General features: G+C 42.8%; 1 protein-coding gene across 1 annotated transcript in view; it reads left to right on the top strand.

Moving 5' to 3' along the window:
- Positions 1-20,685, top strand: part of LOC135222921 (UDP-glucuronic acid decarboxylase 1-like) — a 61,227-nt gene that overhangs the window by 16,274 nt on the left and 24,268 nt on the right. The window contains exons 5-7 of the mRNA XM_064261353.1: positions 277-390; positions 2,957-3,144; positions 12,123-12,255. Of these exons, the coding sequence (XP_064117423.1) occupies positions 277-390; positions 2,957-3,144; positions 12,123-12,255 (435 nt within the window). The remainder of the gene's footprint in view (positions 1-276; positions 391-2,956; positions 3,145-12,122; positions 12,256-20,685) is intronic.

Genomic DNA, 20,685 nt, shown 5'->3' with positions numbered 1-20,685 from the left:
CCCTGTGATCCCATATTGGATATGTCAACTTGCCCCCTGACCTGTTTGTGCAAATAACTGAGGGGTTACTGTTATATGATTCTTATAAACTCTGTATTTCTGGGGTTTCCATCTTAATTTTAAGGTTGCATAGATGTAACAAATGTTACCATCAAGGCTGAATTCTGATATGCATATTTTCCATTAATTTTGTACTATACCGTTGAACTTACAATCTTGAAGTTAGCTGAATCTTAGTTTGTATTTAACTCTTGTGATTATAATTGTCATTGGTAGGGTTGGCCAAACGTGTTGGTGCAAGGATCTTGATAGCCAGTACATCTGAGGTATATGGTGATCCTGAGGTTCATCCCCAGCCAGAGACCTACTGGGGGCATGTAAATCCAATTGGTAAGTGTCTAATGCATTATGCCTAATCAAAGATATAAGACAAGTAACAATTGTTGTTCAACATAGTTGTTGTTCATATTTAGTAAAGTTGGTATGAAGAGGTGGGAACAACATTCCCAGTAGTATTGTTGGTGTTGTGCCAATTCTGAAATACATTTTACTACCTGTTTTGGTCATCAGTGATTGTATTGCAGCAGGAAACTTAATCTTTTATCAATTTTTTACATTGATTTTGTCTTGGTATATCATCCCTAATCGTCACTTGTAATTGTTGTGTAGAAGTTCATACTTCATTTCAACTTTGGGGTTATTTGCACAAAATTCAACAATGGAAAACTTGCTGAAAACTGCAGTTAAGAAAAAATGTTGGCATAATTATCTTTATAATTTTTCTATCTGTGAAGGAAACTGTCTTGCAAGGATTGTCATGCTTTCTGTCCTCTTATTTCTAGTCCACAATACTTGTTATAGCTAGTTCATGATACAGCTTCTATGTTATTGTTATTCAGGTTAGGTAGGAAGCACTTCAATTATAAACTTTTCTTCTGAAAAGAAGTTTTGTTTCAAAGTTATTTTTTTATATAAATGTTAATATTTTTTTACTCAAAATGTTTTAATCTTTTATAAGGAAAATAAATGTTAGCAATAGATGGGTAGTAGCCAATGTGTTAATAAAGAATGAAGGTTACTAGATACCTGGCAGTACTTTGTTAGTTGATTGTGCCATGACTGAAATTTCAGTGTGTGGTATGCATCTTTTGCTTTACTTCGATTTGGTCTGATTTATTGTTATCCAGTGTATCAACAATTTATACTGTATACTGTTTTCATTACTAAATTCTCTTTTTGTTTTAATGTGAGCATTTTTTTCTTTGGAAACTTGATTGTAAAGTCATGACTCAGGCTTGTTTCATAAAATTATGCTATAAGGACAACGGAATTAGTCTTTAGGATATACTACCTATGCTTCAAGACACTTGCAGTCAACCTTGACAGTCAAAACACCACTGATAACAATCTCCTCCAACTCACTTTTTCTTTGAAACTGTGAGATGTTATTCATTCAAGAATATTCAGTGCAATTATACATCAGGGATCCAGTCTTCAGGCTGGTGTTCAGTGTGTGTGTTTGTTGCTTATCATCAAAGATGTGTGATAGCATTCACTATGAGAAAAACTTCGGGATGAGGTCAGTAGGTTCAAGGTATTTTTTGTTTGATAGGAACGTGACTAGAATGGAAAAAAGGGTTTACTTCTACAATCTATCCATAAAAAATTTTCTCAAGGATGTTGGCTAATCATTATGTTATATGTATAGTAAATGGCCAAGATTGGGTGTAATAATACTCTCTCCATTAGGCTTTAATTATCATACATATGATATTCTAGATATGATCAGGTAGGACTGTAGAATTGTTTATGTTTAGGCGCCAAATATGACTTGAATGAAGATCTAAAGTAGACTGATTTCCTGCCTGAAAATCCCAAAAGTCTGTTTCCTTCATCCCAAATAATTATTTGGTGCTAATAGAATAAAGGTTAGTAATTTACATGGGTAACATTTTTTAACATTTTGAATTGCATAGATGTACTATAACTGTTCTCTTATCCAATACCCTTCTCCCCTCCTCTCTGATTGGCACTGTGTGAGGGCTGTGCCTACTAGATGTCTACCCACTTCTAAATGGATATTATTGGAAGAGATCAGTGACATTGGTCAAATTAAAATGTTTATCTAGAACATAAGAAATTACTTAAAACAATCTTAGATGTAATGCATCATCAGACCTGTGGTGTTCACTAAAGCTACCAACACTTATCTGTAATCCATTTACTATTTATATTCAGTAACTGTGTTGACTCAATTTATATTGTCAGTAGTATATTTTGATAATAATTTCCTGGATATTTATTACTTGGGTGTGGGTGTATTAATACAAATAATGCGTGAAGTTAAGAGGGGTTGTTTGGGAGATATTACCTAATTTTTAAAACAAGATTTATATTCTTTTATTTTCATTGGTTTGATAGATAAGAATCTTGTCATAATTAAGTAAAATAAGATGGAAATGCATAAAATTATTTCATTTAGTTAAATAAATTAAGTAGGGAAATTTAAAAATTGTTCGTAGGGAAATGTTACATTATACTTTACAGTCATGAAGCTTTTTAAAAAAGTCAGTGCAATAAGCCCTTTTCATAAAGAGACAATTAACCATACTCAAAAAGTTCCTCATTGTACAAGTGGGTTGCATGCTTGCTTACCAATTTGGTAGCCCAAGTTCGCCCCCTGCTCTGCCAGCATAGAATCTGAGGAATTAATTCCTGGTGATTAGACATTCATTTCTGGATATACATAATATGGTTTTGATCCCACAATAAGCTCTAGGTCTTGTTGCAAAGTAACCAATTGGTTCCTAGCCACATAAAAATATCTGATCCTTCGGGCCAGCCCTAGGCGAGCTGTTAATCAGCTCATTGGTCTGGTTAAACTAAGATTTACATAACCATACTCAATTCGTAATAATAAAGTTTTGTATATACTATATTAATAATCTCTCACCAGGCCCTCGTGCATGTTATGATGAAGCAAAGCGTGTATCAGAAACACTAGCTTATTCATATAATAAGCAAGAAAAAACTGAAGTTCGAGTGGCTAGGATCTTCAATACATATGGACCAAGAATGCATATGAATGATGGTAGAGTGGTATCAAACTTCATTCTTCAAGCATTAACTGGTGACAGCATTACAGTAAGTTAAATTTTGTTCTTTGTCAGATTTTTTTTATTAATAAAATTGCTCTGTCAAGAAGTAAGTTTTTAAATTGGATATTTAATTGGTACTTGTGGTCCAATGATTAGGATGCTCCTCTTGCCTGTGAAAACACCAAAAGGCAGTTACCTTCTTGAGCTACCCCTAGAAGGGGAAAGTGTGTTTGCTGAAGATATTTAAGTCAATGGATTGGAAAGGCATTGGATTAGCAGTGAATTTTTTTTAATGTTCTGATTCATACAGTTATTCCATATAAAATGTAGGCCTGTTCTGTCACCAACATTCTAAAATTTTAAGTTCTTAGTCCGTTTAGTATATCTATCAGTAATCCTTCAAAAAACCAAAAACATTGTAACAATTGTTTTGCAAACTCTTCAAAACCCATGGAAGAATAGTACATCACTCCAGAAGAATAGCACATCACTCTGCGATCCAATGGCAGCATTGAGCTTTGTCAAGGAGGACCTTGAAGGACAACCCTTTTTGCACACCTTAAGAACGAAACATTGAACTATTCCAGAAATAATAAATGTCCTTTCCCTATTCCAAAAATAAGGGATGGCCTTTCCCTTTAATGCTTGAGAGTTGGCTGACTTACATGAATCAAGCATGGCTCTTTTACTTGCTTCAGAGCAATTGCACAAAACAAAGATGTGCTTTTTTATGGCTTTGTTACAATGTGCAGGGAGTCATGCAGTTCCAGAACAGCTAATTTATCAGCATTAAATTAGTTACTTGTTCAGGCAGATAACCTTTTTTCTCGGTCAGTTCTTCTTCAGAATTGCCGAGTACTATTTAGTCTGGTACTAGAAAGCTTGCTTGAAGTTTGGGTATAGGATGTTGCTCACTTCTAGAACCTGCTTCTTTGAACATTGAATGGTACGTATAAAGAAATTGCCCTCTTGCTTTCAAAAGCACTGAGTCAACTGGTGCATAGTTATGCTTTATGTTTGAGCCACAAGAAGATTGCATTTTCCATAATAATCATACATCTCTCATACACATGATTTGGTTTCACACTTGCAGTGACACTTGTTGCAATACATTCACAAATTTCCATCTCCCATTTTGTATTGACCTTGTTGTCAACAGGCACTGAACAGGTTTCCTACAGCAATAGTTACTGATGTCCTCCTTCAGCTTATTCAAGATCTTCACTTTCTCTTCTAAGGGCATCAATTCTTTATGCCTCTTAGGGTAGACATCTTCAGATCTACATTGAAACACTAAACAAATGCAAGAAAGCTTTTAGGACAAAACAGTTCACATGCTTATTTACTGAAATTTAGAAACGGGGGTATTGTGCAGGACTGATTTATGAAGGCATCCACTGTGACCTGTGCATATATGTTGGTTTTTGTGTGTAAAGACTGTCTGTTCAATTTTGCTGTAGTTTTCTCTTTCAGCTAGCAGATCAGTACAGGTCATGGATATTTCAAGTTCATAAATGTCTAGAGCTACGTTTTTAATATAAAAATGAGATTTTTGTACATGCAACTTCCCCGGCAGATATATACTTAGCTATAGTCTCCGACGTCCCGACAGAATTTCAAATTTCGCGGCACACGCTACAGGTAGGCCAGGTGATCTAGCCTCCCGCCGCTGGGTGGCGGGACTAGGAACCATTCCCGTTTCCTAATCAGATTTTCACTGTCGCTGGTTCTGACAACACCTGTTGTTGGTTCCTCCTGATTTGGATTTCGTTTTTCGCTTGCCGTGGATCTTTTGACTGTCTTTTGGTGACGTATTGGATTGTTGGCTTGGCATACGCTTTTGTTTACTTTTTATGATTCTCTAATGCGTCAGACGCTAGTACTGTGTTTAGAATATGCGCGATGAATGTGTGACATAAGACTACTGAAGGATTCGGTAGATCCTCGCACTGTAAAAGAGTAATTTAATTTTTGTTTTTTCTAACGAACTACCACTCTGTTGTAAGACAGTCATAATTACGTACTGTATGCAGTTACTGAGTGACAGTCATTAACACGAAACATTTGTCATGAAGATGTGATGAGAATCCTTAAGAGAACCTTCATTGTTGAAGTTTGTTTTGTAGTTCTATAGATCACTTATTAATGAATTGTCTATTAATAATCCTTGTACTGAACGTGAGATTTTGAATGAGGAAGAATTCTCTTTCTTCTTCTTTGAGGGAGTTAGAGAAGAACAGAGTTAGGAAGCTTCGTCTAGAAACTCCAGTAGTTCTCGGACTAACGAGCTAGTTGAGGAGGCTTTAGAACCTAACCCTAATGTAGTTGTAGCAACCTCTCCTCCATTTTCAGCCCCTTCTCCCTTCTTCGAACCTGCAGATTTGTCTTTGAGATGAAGCTCCTCAGCAGAGTGGCTGGTTGGTCCCGTTGCTGAATAACCACTGGTTCCATGCAACGTAAAGTACCATACAAACAAACAAACAAACGAAGTGAGTTTGATTTATATATTTCTGGCATGAAAGCCAAAATTTGCAGGATGGAATTGCAGTTGCTTGCAATGGAAGGTAAGAGTGCTGTGGGAAGTTTTTGTGCAGTGTTCCCAGTTTAGTGGAGGGGGCGTCTGTCTGGCTCCGCATTGCTCCTAGGCCTAGACCTCTTCCAAACTCCCAGAACCAGGGGAGGAGGAATGTCGGCAGCCGTAAGGAGGATGTAGAGCATCCCCAACGGTCAGGCATCCCTTCGGCAGGCTCTGTTGTCTCGACCCAGACTGCCATGGATCGCCACAGAAAAGGCATCCTGAGGAAGTGCTTCTTCCAATTCGGCTTCTCCAGGCCGCGAGACGCTTCTCTCCTCACAGGCGCGCCTTTCCTAGCAGGCGCTCGGCGCCAGACAGGCGTGCGGCGCCAGCGGCCCAGCCTGGCGCACGGAGCCAGCCGGACGCTCGTCTCCCATGAGGCGCTTTTCTCCTTGCAGGCGCTATTCGCCGGAGGAGTCGCCTTTTTGACAGGAAGTTTGCCTTCTCCCGAAGGAGATCAGGAGAAGTCTACAACTACCATCCGACTTACAACCTGCTCGACATACGACCACTCGTACTTACAACCTTACTTCAGACAGTTCACCATTGAGTTACTTGGCACTGCGCCATCTCATGAGAACTCTCATCACTCAGGCATGAGAACTCTCATCACTCAGGCAGCATCAGTTTAAGTTACCCTGCCCTATCTGCAGCATCATTTGGTATTAACTGTACTGTAGACTGAATTGCAAACCAATTTACGTAAGAATCGACTTCTGACATGCATGGAAGAACCTAACCCCATTGTAACTCAATGCCTGATTGTACGTAATATATACTATTACATAAATGATTAAAATGTATTAGTAGAAGTACATTATGGTAAAAAGATTGAAATAATGATTGTACATTACATTACAGTACTAAGTAGGCTCTTTTATATAGCAAAGGTTTGATAGTATACCCTACCCAGTATGTTGGCCACTTTTTAAGGTTCAACTAACATCCATTCTGACTTACAACCAGTGGGTCGGAACCAAACTTGGTTGTAAGTAGGATGGTACTTGTACTAAGCGGGTCCTTCTCGACCTCCAGGAGCAACTTTGTACGTTGATGGGCACTCTAGTTAAGGACCCTCCTCGCAAGAAGGACATCGCTCTTCCGATCAAGAGCTCTGAGCTCCCCCCTCGCAAGTGTAGTGCCCCTCAGGACAGGAGCCCTTCACCGAGAAGTTCCAGGTGCCTCTCCCCTGTTAAGCATGATAGATGCGCCTCTCCTCACAGACGCTCCTCTCTTAGCAGACGCTTTTTCTCCTGGCAGGCTCTCTTCTTCAAGCAGGTGCCTTACTACTGGTAGGCACCCTTCTTTGGACAGAAAAGCCCCTACTACGTGGAGGACTGCACAGCTGGTGGGGATCTTCGGATCCTACCTGGCGTAAGCCCAGTCATTGAGGAGGGATCCTGCCCCATCCTCGATTTCTACGGGATTCGAGAGAACCACCAACCAATGATCGTCTGACGAATTCGGTGGGGGTTTCGCCGAGTGCTTAAGATTCTGCGGAATTTCTAGCACTCGCAGTGTTTGAGTTTTTTACAATCTCTTAACACTTAAGCGAAACCATGGTCCAAAGTGAGCTAGACGAGAGTCCCCGATAATTATTACGATATTCGGGAACCTCGCCAAAGGCTCGAATTCTTGGAATAGGTTCTGTCATGTAAGTGGGTTGGCCCACATTGACAAGATCCAAAAGGTTCTGTCATGTAAGTGGGTAAGACCCCATTGACAAGATCCAAAAAGGTTCTGTCATGTAAGTGGGTAAGCCCCCATTGACAAGATTCAAAAAGGCTTTGTCATGTAAGTGGGCTAGTCCCCATTGACAAAGATCCTAATAAGGTTCTGTCGTGTAAGCGGTTAAGCCCCCATTGACAAGATCCAGAAGAGCTCTTAGTCATAGGTCACTACCTCGCTGAGGCTCTTGAGGCAAAGCAGACTCATAGACAGTGTCCATGAAGTATTCTGCCCAATAAGATAAGAAGCTTGAACTGTCGTCTTCAGTACTCTGTTCACAATTGAAGCTTTCCTTCGGGAAAGACCTCTCCTTTATTCTTTTGAATAGAGAATGAAGGCGCTCGATCTCCAATCCTTACTCTCATTCCTCGTAGGGAAAAAGAATGTAGGATGGAGGTAGTTGTACGGAAACCTACAAAAATACTACGTATTTTGCCTTCGCGACATGATTCTGTTAAGCAGTTGAACTGTCCGGGGTGTAGACGCATACCTAATTGATAACTGCTAATTGGGGCTCCCTGCAACCTCCCGCGAGTTACCAGTTTCGATTTTAGTTACTTATGGTATTGTTACGACAACACCAACTCAGCTTTTGTATTTTCTGAAATCCGTTTCGCTTAAATATAATTGCTCGAGCGTATTTTTATGCTCGATGGTTCTAGCCGAACGCATTCCTTCGTGGAATGGATTACATGGCAACTCAGGATGACGAGTCGGCGAGAGCTAACAGGGTATGAGTCTCCTGTCACTGTGATAACAGCTCAGTACCAGCTGGCTCTCCGAGATGCACGGTCGGTTGTGTGTCTCTCCCCTGCAATGATTGACTGCCGAACCGTATCTCTGCCCAACATTCATGGACTTAGGTCTCTGATTAACGGGGATTCTCGCATACATGAATGACCATCTACTGCTGTGATGCTCGGTTTCATTGCCTTCAACATTGCAAGAAATTTTCAACAGATATCTCTTGGACTCTTTAATTTTTTTTTCTGTTTACCACATTGTAGCAGAAGTCTGTACTAGTCTACCGCTGGATCGCACTGCGATAATTTGGAATTTTTCTTCAGACATCGGAGTTTGTCTTCAAAAATATCTCGTATTTGTAGGTGTGCAATTGTTCATTGTTCACCCCAAATTAACAGATGTATTGAAAGAAATCGCCTACTCCCCCGCATGACAGCTCTGCTTCCAAATGTTCAACCTATTAGGAGCTGTTCTGCAGGTAGTTCTTCCCGGGGGTTTTTCATTACTGAAAAACGCCCCGCTTTCATAGCAATTACGACTTCTCACCGGACAGCAATGAAATCGCGGTTAGCGTTTTTCAGTCATTGGTAAGCACGGGTTCAGAACCTTGAGAATCTCTCTCAATTCGGCTGTGAAGAAGTAGGTTGCATTCTCTGTCCTCCGTCTTCTACGGCAGTGTTGTTTCTCCTTAGCTGAGATTCAACTACTATGAGAATGTCTTGCCATCAGGAACCTCGGTCTCTAGAAGGCAATTGACTTTCACCTGTTGGGCACATGCCTTAACAGAATCTTCACCTCGCCGTCTGGCATTGGTGACAAATAAATGTACGTTTTTGATGGTCTCTCGGCTTAACCCTTCAAAGGCGAAGGACACGTGACTTGCTCGGATACTTGGACAACTTACCTCCATACCGAACGCAGTCAGTCGGCAGCTGTCATAGCGGCCGAGTCAGTTACGAACTAAGGTGTAGACTTAGTTCGAGTGTACCAAGAACTTCGCTGCAGACACCTTCCCGAGCCTGGGAGGGGTAAAGTAACTGAATTGGTGGTTTTCCCCACTCAGAATGAACAAGGGCTTGTCTCTTTTAAAAGCCGAATCCGCACCTAGTGTTGTCCTCAGAAGCCTCAGAGTCGAGATGGGGTGCAACACTAGGGGCGAAAGAAGTGTCAGGCACCTGGAAGGGGGACCAGGTGAACTGGCACATCAACAAAAAGGAGTTGAATACAGTCTTCCTGGCTCTGAGGAGTTTCGAACCAGAAGTCAGAGGCTCGGTGGTCCAGGTCAACTCGGACAACACCACGACTCTGGCATATTTAAGGAAACGGAGGGACTCATTACGTCTCCCTGTACGTAACAGCAAGAGACCTGTTGCTGTGGGCAGAGGAGAGAGAGAAATTACACTTCTCACCAGATTTGTTCAGGGAGAGAAGAACGTAAGGGCGGACCTTCTGAGCAGGAGAGATCAAGTCCTCCCTACAGAATGGACTCTCCATCAAGACGTTTGCCAGATGTTGTGGAGCCTTTGGGGGCAGACCACACATAGACCTTTTTTGCCACGAATTAGAACAAGAGACTGGACAACTTTTGCTCCTCCATTTCGGATCCGAGAGCAATAACGGTGGACGCACTCCTTCTAGACTGGACAGGGATAGACGGCTACGCGTTTCCCCCACTCAAGATTTTGGGGGAAATATTGAGACAGTTCATCCCCTCAACAGGAACGAAACTAACCCTGGTCGCTCCCTTTTGGCCCGCTCAGGAATGGTTCACAGAGGTACTGGAATGGATGGTGGACTTCCCCAGATCTCTTCCACTCAGGGGAGATCTGCTGAGACAACCCCACTGTGACAGGTTTCACTAAAACCTACCTGCTCTCTGCCTGACTACCTTCAAAAGAGATTTGTCAGAGTGAGAGGCTTTTCGCCCAAGGCTGCTAGTGCGATCGCCAGAGCCCGCAGGTCATCAACCTTGCGAGTCTACCAGTCGAAGTGGGAAGTGTTTCGGAGATGGTGCAGGACGAAGAAATTATCCTCATCCAGTACCTCTGTGACCATAATTGCTGACTTCCTTCTCTTTTTAAGAGAAGAATGCAGCTTACTATCCGCGGTGTTCAGGAACAGGGACCTGAATATCGTGGAGGATAAGATCTGCATAATCTTATCAGATCTTTTGAGACGACTAAGAAGTAGTACTCTAGACCGCCTAGTTGGAACTTAGATGTGGTTCTCAAGTTCCTAGTATCGGACAAGTTCGAACCCCCTCAACAGGCGTCCTTCAGGGACCTGACTAGAAAGTCTCTGTTTTCTTTTAGTGCTGGCGACTGTTAGAAGAGTTAGCAAGCTTCAGGCTCTGGATGCTAGAGTAGGGTTTAAAGGAGAGTCGCCAATCTGCTCTTTTAAAGCTTTTGTTCTTAGCGAAGAAAGAGAATCCCTCTAAACCCTGGCCTTGAAGTTTTGTGGTCAAAGGGCTCTCACCCTTAGTGGGAAGAGAGATAGAGAGATCTCTGTGCCCTGTCAGGACCCTTAAAATTCTACCTGGAAAGAATAAAAAAGAAGATTAAGGGCAACCTAAAGAGTCTCTGGTGTTCTGTCAGAGATTCCAGAAGACCCATTTCTAAGAACGCTCTGGTGTTCTTTATGAGGAACGTCATAACAGGCACATGCGACGTGCAATGAGGAACAGTTTAAACTCCTTAGAGTTAAAGCACATGAAGTAAGGGCCATTGCGACACCTCTGACGTTTCAGAAGAATATGTCGCTGAACAATATTGTAGCCTCTACATCCTGGAGATGCAACTCTGTGTTTGCTTCTTTCTACTTGAGAGACGTGAGAGTTACTTACGATAAGTGCTTCTCGTTGGGGCACTACATATCTGCAGTTTCAGTGCTGGGACAGGGAGCTGAGACTAATCCTTGTTAGTTTAGTTTAATTTCTAATTGGTGTTATGTTTTTATATTTGTTTGAAAGAGGGTTAAGTGGTAACCCCTTTCAATTGTTAGCTCTAACACAGGTTAGAGTTGGTCAGGTGGTCGGGATTGGTTTTGTGCTCCTTGTACATTGATACCTAAAGCTCTGTCATGTAAGAGGGCGAGTCCCCATTGATATGATACAGGTTAAGGCTCTGTCATGTAAGTGGGTCAGCCCCCATTGGCACGATCCGATAGAAGGCTCTGTCAAGTAAGTGGGCCAGCCCCCATTGACACGATCCAGAAGGGCTATCGGTCACAGGTCTCATCCTCGCTGAAGCTCTTGAGGCAAGCAGACTCATAGACAGTATCCATGAAGTCTTCTGCCCATTCAGGTAAGAACCAAGGTTTTTTCTTTATAACCTACAACATATGTTGTTTTCCTGTTTTGTTATATATAGTATTTAGCTGTCTCTTACCCTCCACCAAGGGTGCCAATCAGCTAAGTATATATCTGCCGGGGAAGTTGCTTGTACAAAAAGATATTGTTATGATACAATAAAGTTTTGTACATACTTACTTGGCAGATATATACGATTAATGGCCCGCCCAGCCTCCCCTCAGGAGACAGGTGGAAGAGAAAATCTGATTAGGAAACGGGAATGGTTCTTAGTCCCGCCACCCAGCGGCGGGAGGGTAGATCACCTGACCTACCTGTAGCGTGTGCCGCGAAATTTGAAATTCTGTCATGACGTCGGAGACTATAGCTAAGTATATATCTGCCAGGTAAGTATGTACAAAACTTTATTGTATCATAACAATATCATGTTTAAAGTAAAGATAATAAAGAAAACTGTAGGTTTTTGATAGGATGTTGATTAGTTCTAGTATTTTCCTGTTTTTCTTGCATACTGAAGCCTGACCATAGATCTAGTTAATTTTTTATGGCTGGTGCATATGGTAATGTAAGAAAACAATTTTGTAACAAAAATACAAGGACCACATAAGTTAAGGTGTTTATGTTATTGACACTGGTTGTGGCATTACAAAGTTCATATTCTATCTTGCAGATTTATGGAACTGGTAAACAGACTCGATCATTCCAGTATGTATCAGATCTGGTAGATGGCTTGATAAAGCTGATGAACTCCAATTATTCATTACCTGTAAATCTCGGCAATCCAGATGAACATACTATTAAAGGTATGTGGATAATTCTGGTTATAAATGAATATATGTACGTATATTGAATGCTCTGCATCTTCAAATATAAATTTTTCTTTTGTCACAAATCTTGCAATTACCAAATGTGATAGTTGAATATGAAGTAGTTTAACTGATCACAAAGCCAAAATGTTGTTAATTTTTAGAATATGTAGCAGTTTTGGTTTAGTTTGAGAGTTATTTGCAGTTGAGAATTTTGTTTCATTTTAAACCATTTTATAACTCGGTCTACACATACAGAGCTACCTTTTGGTATCAGTTTTTATGTTGTTACATGGTAGACAAACAGAGAGGAATTGGTCAGTGACAAAATGGTCATTGTTTCTTTATACTGTACAGGAACTCACTAGACCAGCAAATGTTGGGTGGGGGCTCGGTGAATAATGGAAGGTTGCTAAGCAATGTCATCAGGGTTTTCATAGCATTGGGTTATATTAAACAACTTGGTTAACAACCATGTGCAATAAGTGCATTCAGAGTATAATCGAATACAATTTTTTCTTTGCATTGTTCATACGCGAACAAACCTTCGGTCTTAACAATAGGATAATTTCTAGGAATCTTGTGATATCTGGCAACGCATGTGTAGCTCGGGTGAGGAGTGGTCAAGGACCACGCCGCTACGCCAGTCTTTCTTTGACCGCCTGGGCGAGAGTCGTGTTAACCTATCTTGGCCTTTTCCGGGTTCATTGCCCGTTTTGCTTGTGTTTAATGTGTGTGTGTTTGACTTATATTATGGCTTCTTCTGCTCCTTCTCGGCGTCAACGTATGTGCCCTGGAGTTCCAGGTTTTCTGTGTTCTCGTTTTTTGGCTTCGGCAGCGACTGACCCTCACATAACGTGCAGTAGGTGTCGTTCTAATTTTTGTACTATAACGAATCCTTGCACGGAATGCCGAGCATGGCCTAAAGAGCAGTGGAAGTCGTTTTATGGCGAGAGAGAACATCGAAGGGTTTTGACTCTTCCCACTTGGGAAGGTTTTTTGCCCCTCCCCGATGTTTTGTCTCCTGCAGTAGTCAACCCCCATAGTAGCGTTTTTTCTGTCTCTCCTTTCTTTTCTTCCATTGATTCGTCGCTGGAAGTATCGGGAGGCCACCAGGTTGATGTTTGTAATGTAGCCCCTTCTTCCTCGGGAGTTAATTTGATTCCCGAGAAGGGTGAGGCTTTTTCATCAATCTCTTTTCTTCCAGAGTTGGAGGCATCCAAAATGGCGGCGATTTGGAAGACGCTCGGGCTAGGGGGTCCCCCGTCCTTGGAGGGGTTGCTAGCGCATTTTGTGGAGGCTCATTTGTGGGTTTAACAATTTTAAAGTAGGACTCAGGCTTGGTCGTCTTACACTCCTTCTTGCTTGGAAGCCTTAGTGGGAGCTACTCAGGACCCCAAATCATCTCCTTAGCTTCCTTTGTCGGGGCACATTCAGTCGGTCTTGCAGAAGATTAACGCCTCTGTTTCGGACCGGGAAGGTTCGCTTCGCTCTAGGGACTCTACCAAGCTACTACCCCCGCCTCTCACGAGACATAGGAAGTACTATGCTATGAACTCTGCTTTTTTGTTGTCGCACCATCTTAACCCAGACGTCCTTCGCCTGAAGCCGGGATTGACTTTGGAGCAGGTGAGGTTGGTGGCTCTGCCCTTGTCTCCACAAGATGCCTCAGCATTGGAATCTACGGCGGCCTCCATGTTGCAGACGGTTTCTTGGCTGGACTTCTGGTCTGTGGTTATTGCCAAGATAGCGACAGGTCCCCAGAAGGGTTGGTGAGTGCATCCTCGCTTGCCAGTCTGTTGCAGTCCGGGGCAAGGCATTTTCATATATGGCTCACCTCAGTGCTAATTTATGGGCTAACCTCCTTCTGATTAGAAGGGGTGCGGCTTTGTCTAGGATGGAGAGATCGCTCGACACTGAGTCCTTGCTGGCATTGAGGAACGGAGATCTGTTGGAGTCCCAATATTTGTTTCCTAGGAGAGAGCTCGAGAATGCGATAGACCGGCGCTGGGCTGACATCAAAGACAGACTGGTGAACCAGGCCGTTTTAAGTTGGGGTCTTGTCCTCAGAGATGTCCGGCTCCTTCTCCTCTCCCTGTCCAGCAGTAGTCTAGGAGATCATCGCCTGGTAGGCCGTTGAAGACTTCGAGTTTGGCAGGACCTTCCCATTCGACTCGGCCTAAGTCAGGAGATCAGCGCCCCTTTCGCTCTCGTTCCTTTAAGCCAAGAAGGGGTCCAAGGGCCAGAGGTAAAGGGGGCTGTTGGTAGGTTAGGCACCTCTCCCTCTCCTATGCCACGGGTTGGGGGTTGCCTGGCGGGCCATTGGGCCAAGTGGCAGAGTTATGGGGCGGAGAAGTGGGTGGTAGATGTCCTTCGGGTGGGGTACCTACTGCCATTCGACTTCTCTCCTCCTCTGTCGGACAAGCCACAGCTCAGTAAGGCATATCCTCCAGACTCTGAAGTTCTTGGCTCTTTGGGAGGAAGTGCAGAAAATGCTGGACAAGAATGCGATAGAGGAAGTGGTGCGTCTGTCCCCAGGGTTTTACAGTCACATCTTGGTGCCCAAGGTGTTGGGAGGGTGGAGGCCTGTGATTGACTTATCCACCTTGAATCGCTTCATCAGGAAGACACGGTTCAAGATGGAGACCCCGTGCTCAGTGTTGGCAGCCGTGAGGGAAGGCGACTTTATGCTGTCGATAGACTTAAGGGGATGCATACTTCCAAATCCCTGTTCATCGGATGTCCAGGAAGTTCCTTCGCTTCTCTCTCGAGTTCAAAGTATTGTGCTTCGGGCTGATGACGACCCCTCAAGTGTTCACAAGGGTCTTCTCTCTCGTGTAAAGTTGGGCTCATGCTCAGGGGATCAGTTTGCTGAGGTACCTCGACGATTGGTTAGTCTTGGCAGTTTCTAGGGAAAAGGTGCTGCAGGACGGGGATCGTCTACTTTGGTTCTGCCTGGAACTGGGCATATTAGTCAACCAGGAAAAGTCGAACCTTGTACCCAGTCAAAGGATTCTCTACCTGGGCATGGTCATCGATACAACAGTGGCAAAAGTTTTCCCATTGGATCAGAGATTGGAGAAGTTGCAGGTGGTGGCGCGCAACTTCGTGTCAGAATCACATCAGTCAGCACATCAGTGGCAGGTTCTTCTGGGAGTGTTGTCTTCCTTGGAGAAGCTGGTACCTCATGGGTGTCTTCATCTTCGGTCTCTGCAATGGAGACTGGGAGAGTTCTGGTCTCCGGCGGGGGACTCTCCCCTGTTAATGGTTCCTCTGTCTCTGGAAGTGAGAGAAGATCTTTTTTGGTGGTTGGACGACCAGAATCTGTTGAAGGGTGTCCCTCTGCGTTCTCTTCCACTGGACTTCCTTCTGTTCTCAGACGCCTCCCTCACAGGTTGGGGGCCTCATTTAGGCGGCCTCATCACTTCAGGAGTTTGGAGGACAAGCAGCAACATATCAATGTCTTGGAGTTGAAGGCAGCCTTCCTGGGACTGAAGGAGTTTCGGGGGAAGGTAGGTCATTCTGTCGTTCTTGTGTCAGACAACACCACAGTGGTAGCCTATGTGAACAAGCAGGGAGGCCTGGTTTCATGTCAACTTCACGCCTTGACCGTCGAGCTTCACCAGTGGTTGGTCAGCAATTCGGTAGAGCTCTCAGCCAGGTATATCCCAGGCAAACGGAATGTGGTCACAGACAAACTCAGTCGCCGGGATCCTGGGCACAGAGTGGTCCCTTCATCAAGTGGTGGCAGACAAGCTTTTCCAGATTTGGGGGAGACCCCATGCTAGACCTTTTTTCGACTCGCTTTAACAGGAAGCTGGAGATGTTCTGTTCAGTGGTTCCAGATCATTTAGCATTGGCAGAGGACGCATTCCAACATCCCTGGGACAGCCTGGAGGTGTATGCCTTCCCTCCGTTATGTTTGATGTCAGGTTCTGAACAGGCTAATGAGTTCACAGGGTCTCAGGATGACTTTGGTAGCCCCTCTGCAGCCTCAGGTGGAATGGTTCCCAGGTCTGCTGTCGTTGCTGTCAGAGGTTCTGAAGGAGATTCCCCCTTGGCGACATCTGTGTCAGCCCCATGTGGGAAGGTTCCACCAGTCCGTAGAATCCCTGTCTCTTCACAGTTGGAGGCTATCAAGTATCTCCTCCGAGCGAGAGGCTTTTCCCAGAGAACAGCTGGGCATATGTCCAGCCGTCTTAGAAAGTCAACCTCTGCAGTTTACCAAGGCAAATGGCCAATCTACTGTGATTGGTGTCGTAAACGGGGTTTTTCTCCACTCGCAACCTCTATTCAGCGAATAGCAGACTTTTTAACCTTCCTCAGAGATAAGAAACGTTTGTCTGTTTCTCCCATTAGAGGCTACAGGGCAGCCCTGAGTTTAGTGTTACGCCTTAAGGGTATTGACATCTCCTCTTCCTGGGAACTTTCCCTGCTAGTTAAGGGGTTTGAGCAGTCGAGTTCTCCTAGAGAGCTCAAGCCTCCGACGTGGGATGTTTCCTTGGTTCTTAAGAGCTTCACTAAGAGTCCATATGAGCCCTTGCGTCGCTCATCAAACAGGAACCTGATGCTCAAGACAGTTTTCCTTCTGGCCTTGGCATCTTCCAAGAGGGTAGGAGATCTCCACAGTCTGAGTTATGAAGTGAAGCAAACCAGGGGTTGGGGGTCGATGTCCGAATTTGTCCTGGAATTCGTAGTCAAGACCCAAAATCCCTCTGTGCATGATGACAGGTTCACTTCGTTTTCCATTCCATCACTGAATTACTTTGTGGTTGGTGATGCTCAAGAGCTTTTGTTGTGCCCTGTCCGGGCCCTGCGTTGCTGTCTTAAAAGGACTCGGCACCTTAGACCAGGCTGCCACAGACTTTTTGTTAGCAACAGGCCGTACAAAGAAAGAGGTGTCTAAGAATACTATCTCTTTTTGGATACGGGAAGCCATCAGACAAGCATACCTGACTCTTGATGATTCCCCCACCATGTCTGTGCAGGCTAGAGCACATGACGTTAAGGGTATTGGTCCCTCTCTGGCTTTCAAAAAGAACTTGGCTGTACATAGAGTGCTGACCACTGGTACTTGGTTATGCCAGTCCACGTTCACCTCCTCCTATCTTAAGGGGGCCGGCCGGAACCTCTATATATGGAGGTATAGGGCGAAAAATGCAAAGTCATGAAAAAATTCATGGAGCCTCATATGGCAATTGAGAATACGTATACGAAATATTTCGTCAAAATTCCTCTTACTTTCGTAGTTACAGGGTAATTAGTTAACGTAACTCAATAAGCCTAAAACATTGATCCGTACAAGAAAATGCAATATTTCTTCTATTATTGTAAATTTTGATAATTATTGTCTAAGAAATTGGGAGAAATGGCATCTGTAGACATTCCCCGAGTCGAGAAGGAGACTTCAGGCTCAAGCTACCAAGTCCAGTCCTGATTTAGTGCGACCACAGACGTCAAGTAGTCTACACGTTCCATTTCACGTCTGACAATCGCCTGCTTTCACGTATGTTTATGTATGTTTTGGCAAGAATTTCATCATGCCAATGAGGAAAAGACAAGGGAAACATCTCGCTAACATACAGACGAAGAAAAATCGCTCAAGTATTATTACAGAATATCATAATATATGCGTAGTTAGTGAAGAGAGAGGGGAGGGTTGCTTAGTAACGCCCCCGTCTTGCTTGACAGCACGCGTCACACTGTGCCTAAGGCTACGATCTTTGAGCAAAGAGATTTTAATACCCAAAATGGAATATGAAATTCATAATAATCATGATTTATTAAATTGTCTCTGTAAAAAAAGTGTACGCCTTTGAGTTTCACCTCTTGACATTCTCTTGCAATTACATTTGTTTATCTTTGTTTCGGGCAAGAATTTCATCATGCCAAAGAGGAAAATACAAGGAAAACATCTCGCTAACACACAGAAGAAGAAAATTCGCTGTAATAAGCAGAGTTGGTGAAGGGGAGAGAGAGAATTGCGTAGGAAGGAGTGCCCCATCTTGCCTCAAGCAGTGCCCCAGGCTGCGATATATGAGCAAAGGGATCATCATTTATGATTAAATTATGATAAATAAAATAGTTTTGGTTTATTAATACACAAAAAACAAATATACATTCATAATAATCATTATTTATTAATATTGTCTTTATAGAAATAGTACGAAGGAAAACTTTGAACGCCCGTATCTCAAAACTATACTTATTGACCTTCAAAATCTATCTTCTCACTTAGTTTTAAAGCTATAACATTGGAATTTGGTATATAACCCAGAAAGACATTATAGAACAATCAAATAGAGCCCTTTTTTCCAATTTTTGTTTCGTATTTTTTTTTATACATTTTTTTCTCGTGATTTATAGGGTTTATTTTTTGACCATATGGAAAAATTCATATCTAGCAAAAAAATGACTTAGAAAAAAAACTCTCCATTCGATTGGAGGTTCTACAAATCAGTCTATATATGGTAGTAATCCCAGGTCTTAATATTAAATATCAAGGGAGGAGATAAGAATTTGAAAAATGGTTATTTTCGGGATAAATCGCCCTGGCGTCACAAAAACCGAAGGTCAGAGGCGAAAATCATAGCGGTTTGGAGATGTCCCAAGTCACCTTATTAAGTGGTATGAATATCAAAGTCCTGTCCTTAAAAAAGGGCATTAGCCAGCCGGCCCCCTTAAGGATGTTGCCCACAGATCTGTGGGTACGTTTTCCCTGGTTCCTGTGGTGGCTGCTCAACAGGTTGTGTAACTCATAGTTGCCCTTAACAGGGCACCTTTGTATCTTACCTAAGATGATTGTGTGGATGAGAGAATGAGTGAGTTGGCTGGTCTCCTTCTTTCTCTTGTACCTTTCCTTCTTCCTTAGGGCAGTTTAAGGAATAGACACGTAATTCGCTGGACTGGCCTGATACAGGTGAGTAAGGTAGTCATACTGATAGTGTGGTCGTGTAATATACAAATATCTTACCTGCTATTTAGTAGCATATGCTCCACTCCTTGGCAAGGAGGGGTTGGGACTAATACAAACCCTGGTGTCTTGGTTTGTTATTGGACAGTCAAAGTTTCTCTTTGGTTCCCCATACAATGGTTCTCCCATATATCATCGTACGTCACTCAGGTTCTGAGTGGTTAGATATCAATTTATCTAGCTTCTCAATGGGCTTCAGTCCCTCTCCAGAAATCATTTCTTCTGGGAGCTGGACTGGTGGGTAGGGCCCCAGCCGGTCTAGGATGTCTTGTACCTCCCTCCAAGTATGAGTTTATCCTATTGTTAAGACCGAAGGTTTGTTCGCGTATGAACAAATGACAAATTTTCTAAGACAATTTGTATTTTTCATAGCTACAAACCTGAGGTCTTAACGTTATACTGCCCTCCTCAAGCCGCCCCTCTGTTTGTTAAGTCATCCTGAGTTGGGAAAGACTGGCGTAGTGCGGGGTCCTGGACCACTCCTCACCCGAGCTACACATGCATTGCCAGATATCACAAGATTCCTTGCTTTCATCTGCTTTTTAACCGGATCCAGCTAGGCGCTAGAAATTATCCTATTGTTAAGACCTCAGGTTTGTAGCTCTGAAAAATACAAATTGTCGTTGAAAATTTGTCATTTCAGTTTGAAAACAAAATGTCATTGGTGAATTTGTAGTTTAAGTTGAGCCTTGGATGATTACGTTCCCTTTCTGTATAGAGTACAGTATTAATTTTAGTAAATAACCAATCTGTGTATCTGTGACTGATACATAGTCTGTGAAGGTTTTCAGTGTAATGTTGTTTAAGATGTAGCATCCTTTTAAATTTTGTTCTTTCATCAAAACTGATTTCTCTGTGCCAACTTAATACACTTCCTAAATACAGTAGGACCCTTGACTCACGAACGCATTGACCCACGTACAACTCGATCCCCGACCAAAATTATAGGTAAAATTTCACCCTTGACCTACGAACTAACTTTGAGATACGAACAAAAACAAAAAAAAATGCGGAAAATAAAAATTCTGTTTGGGTCATGAACTAATTTTGAGACATTAACATTTGAAAAATGCTGGAAATTTCTGGAAAATAACAATTCACTTTGTTTCACAAACTAATTTTTAGACACAAACATTTGAAAAATGCGCGAAATCGCCCAGCACACGTGAGAGCGTTTGAGTTGCCATGGGAACAGCCATCCTCCAGCCGCCCACGCACGGCGTCACCCACGCATCGCTTTTTGTCTCATCTCATTGTGTACAAGACGTTCGTCAATTCGCTTAGCATTTTTGCGCTAAAACTTGTGATTTTCTTCATAATGGGCCCTAAGAAAGTGAAGAGTGGTGGTGAAAGTAAGAAAGTGAAGAGTGATGGTGAGAAGAGGGTGCAGAGGAAGATAACCATTAAAATAAAGAAAGAAATTATAGAAAAGTTTGAACGTGGTGTTCGCGTGA

Source organism: Macrobrachium nipponense, chromosome 8, assembly GCF_015104395.2.
Source record: "Macrobrachium nipponense isolate FS-2020 chromosome 8, ASM1510439v2, whole genome shotgun sequence".
Taxonomy (NCBI): domain Eukaryota; kingdom Metazoa; phylum Arthropoda; class Malacostraca; order Decapoda; family Palaemonidae; genus Macrobrachium; species Macrobrachium nipponense.
The sequence above is the reverse complement of the archived record's forward strand: the minus strand, read 5'-3'. Positions and strand labels throughout refer to the sequence as shown.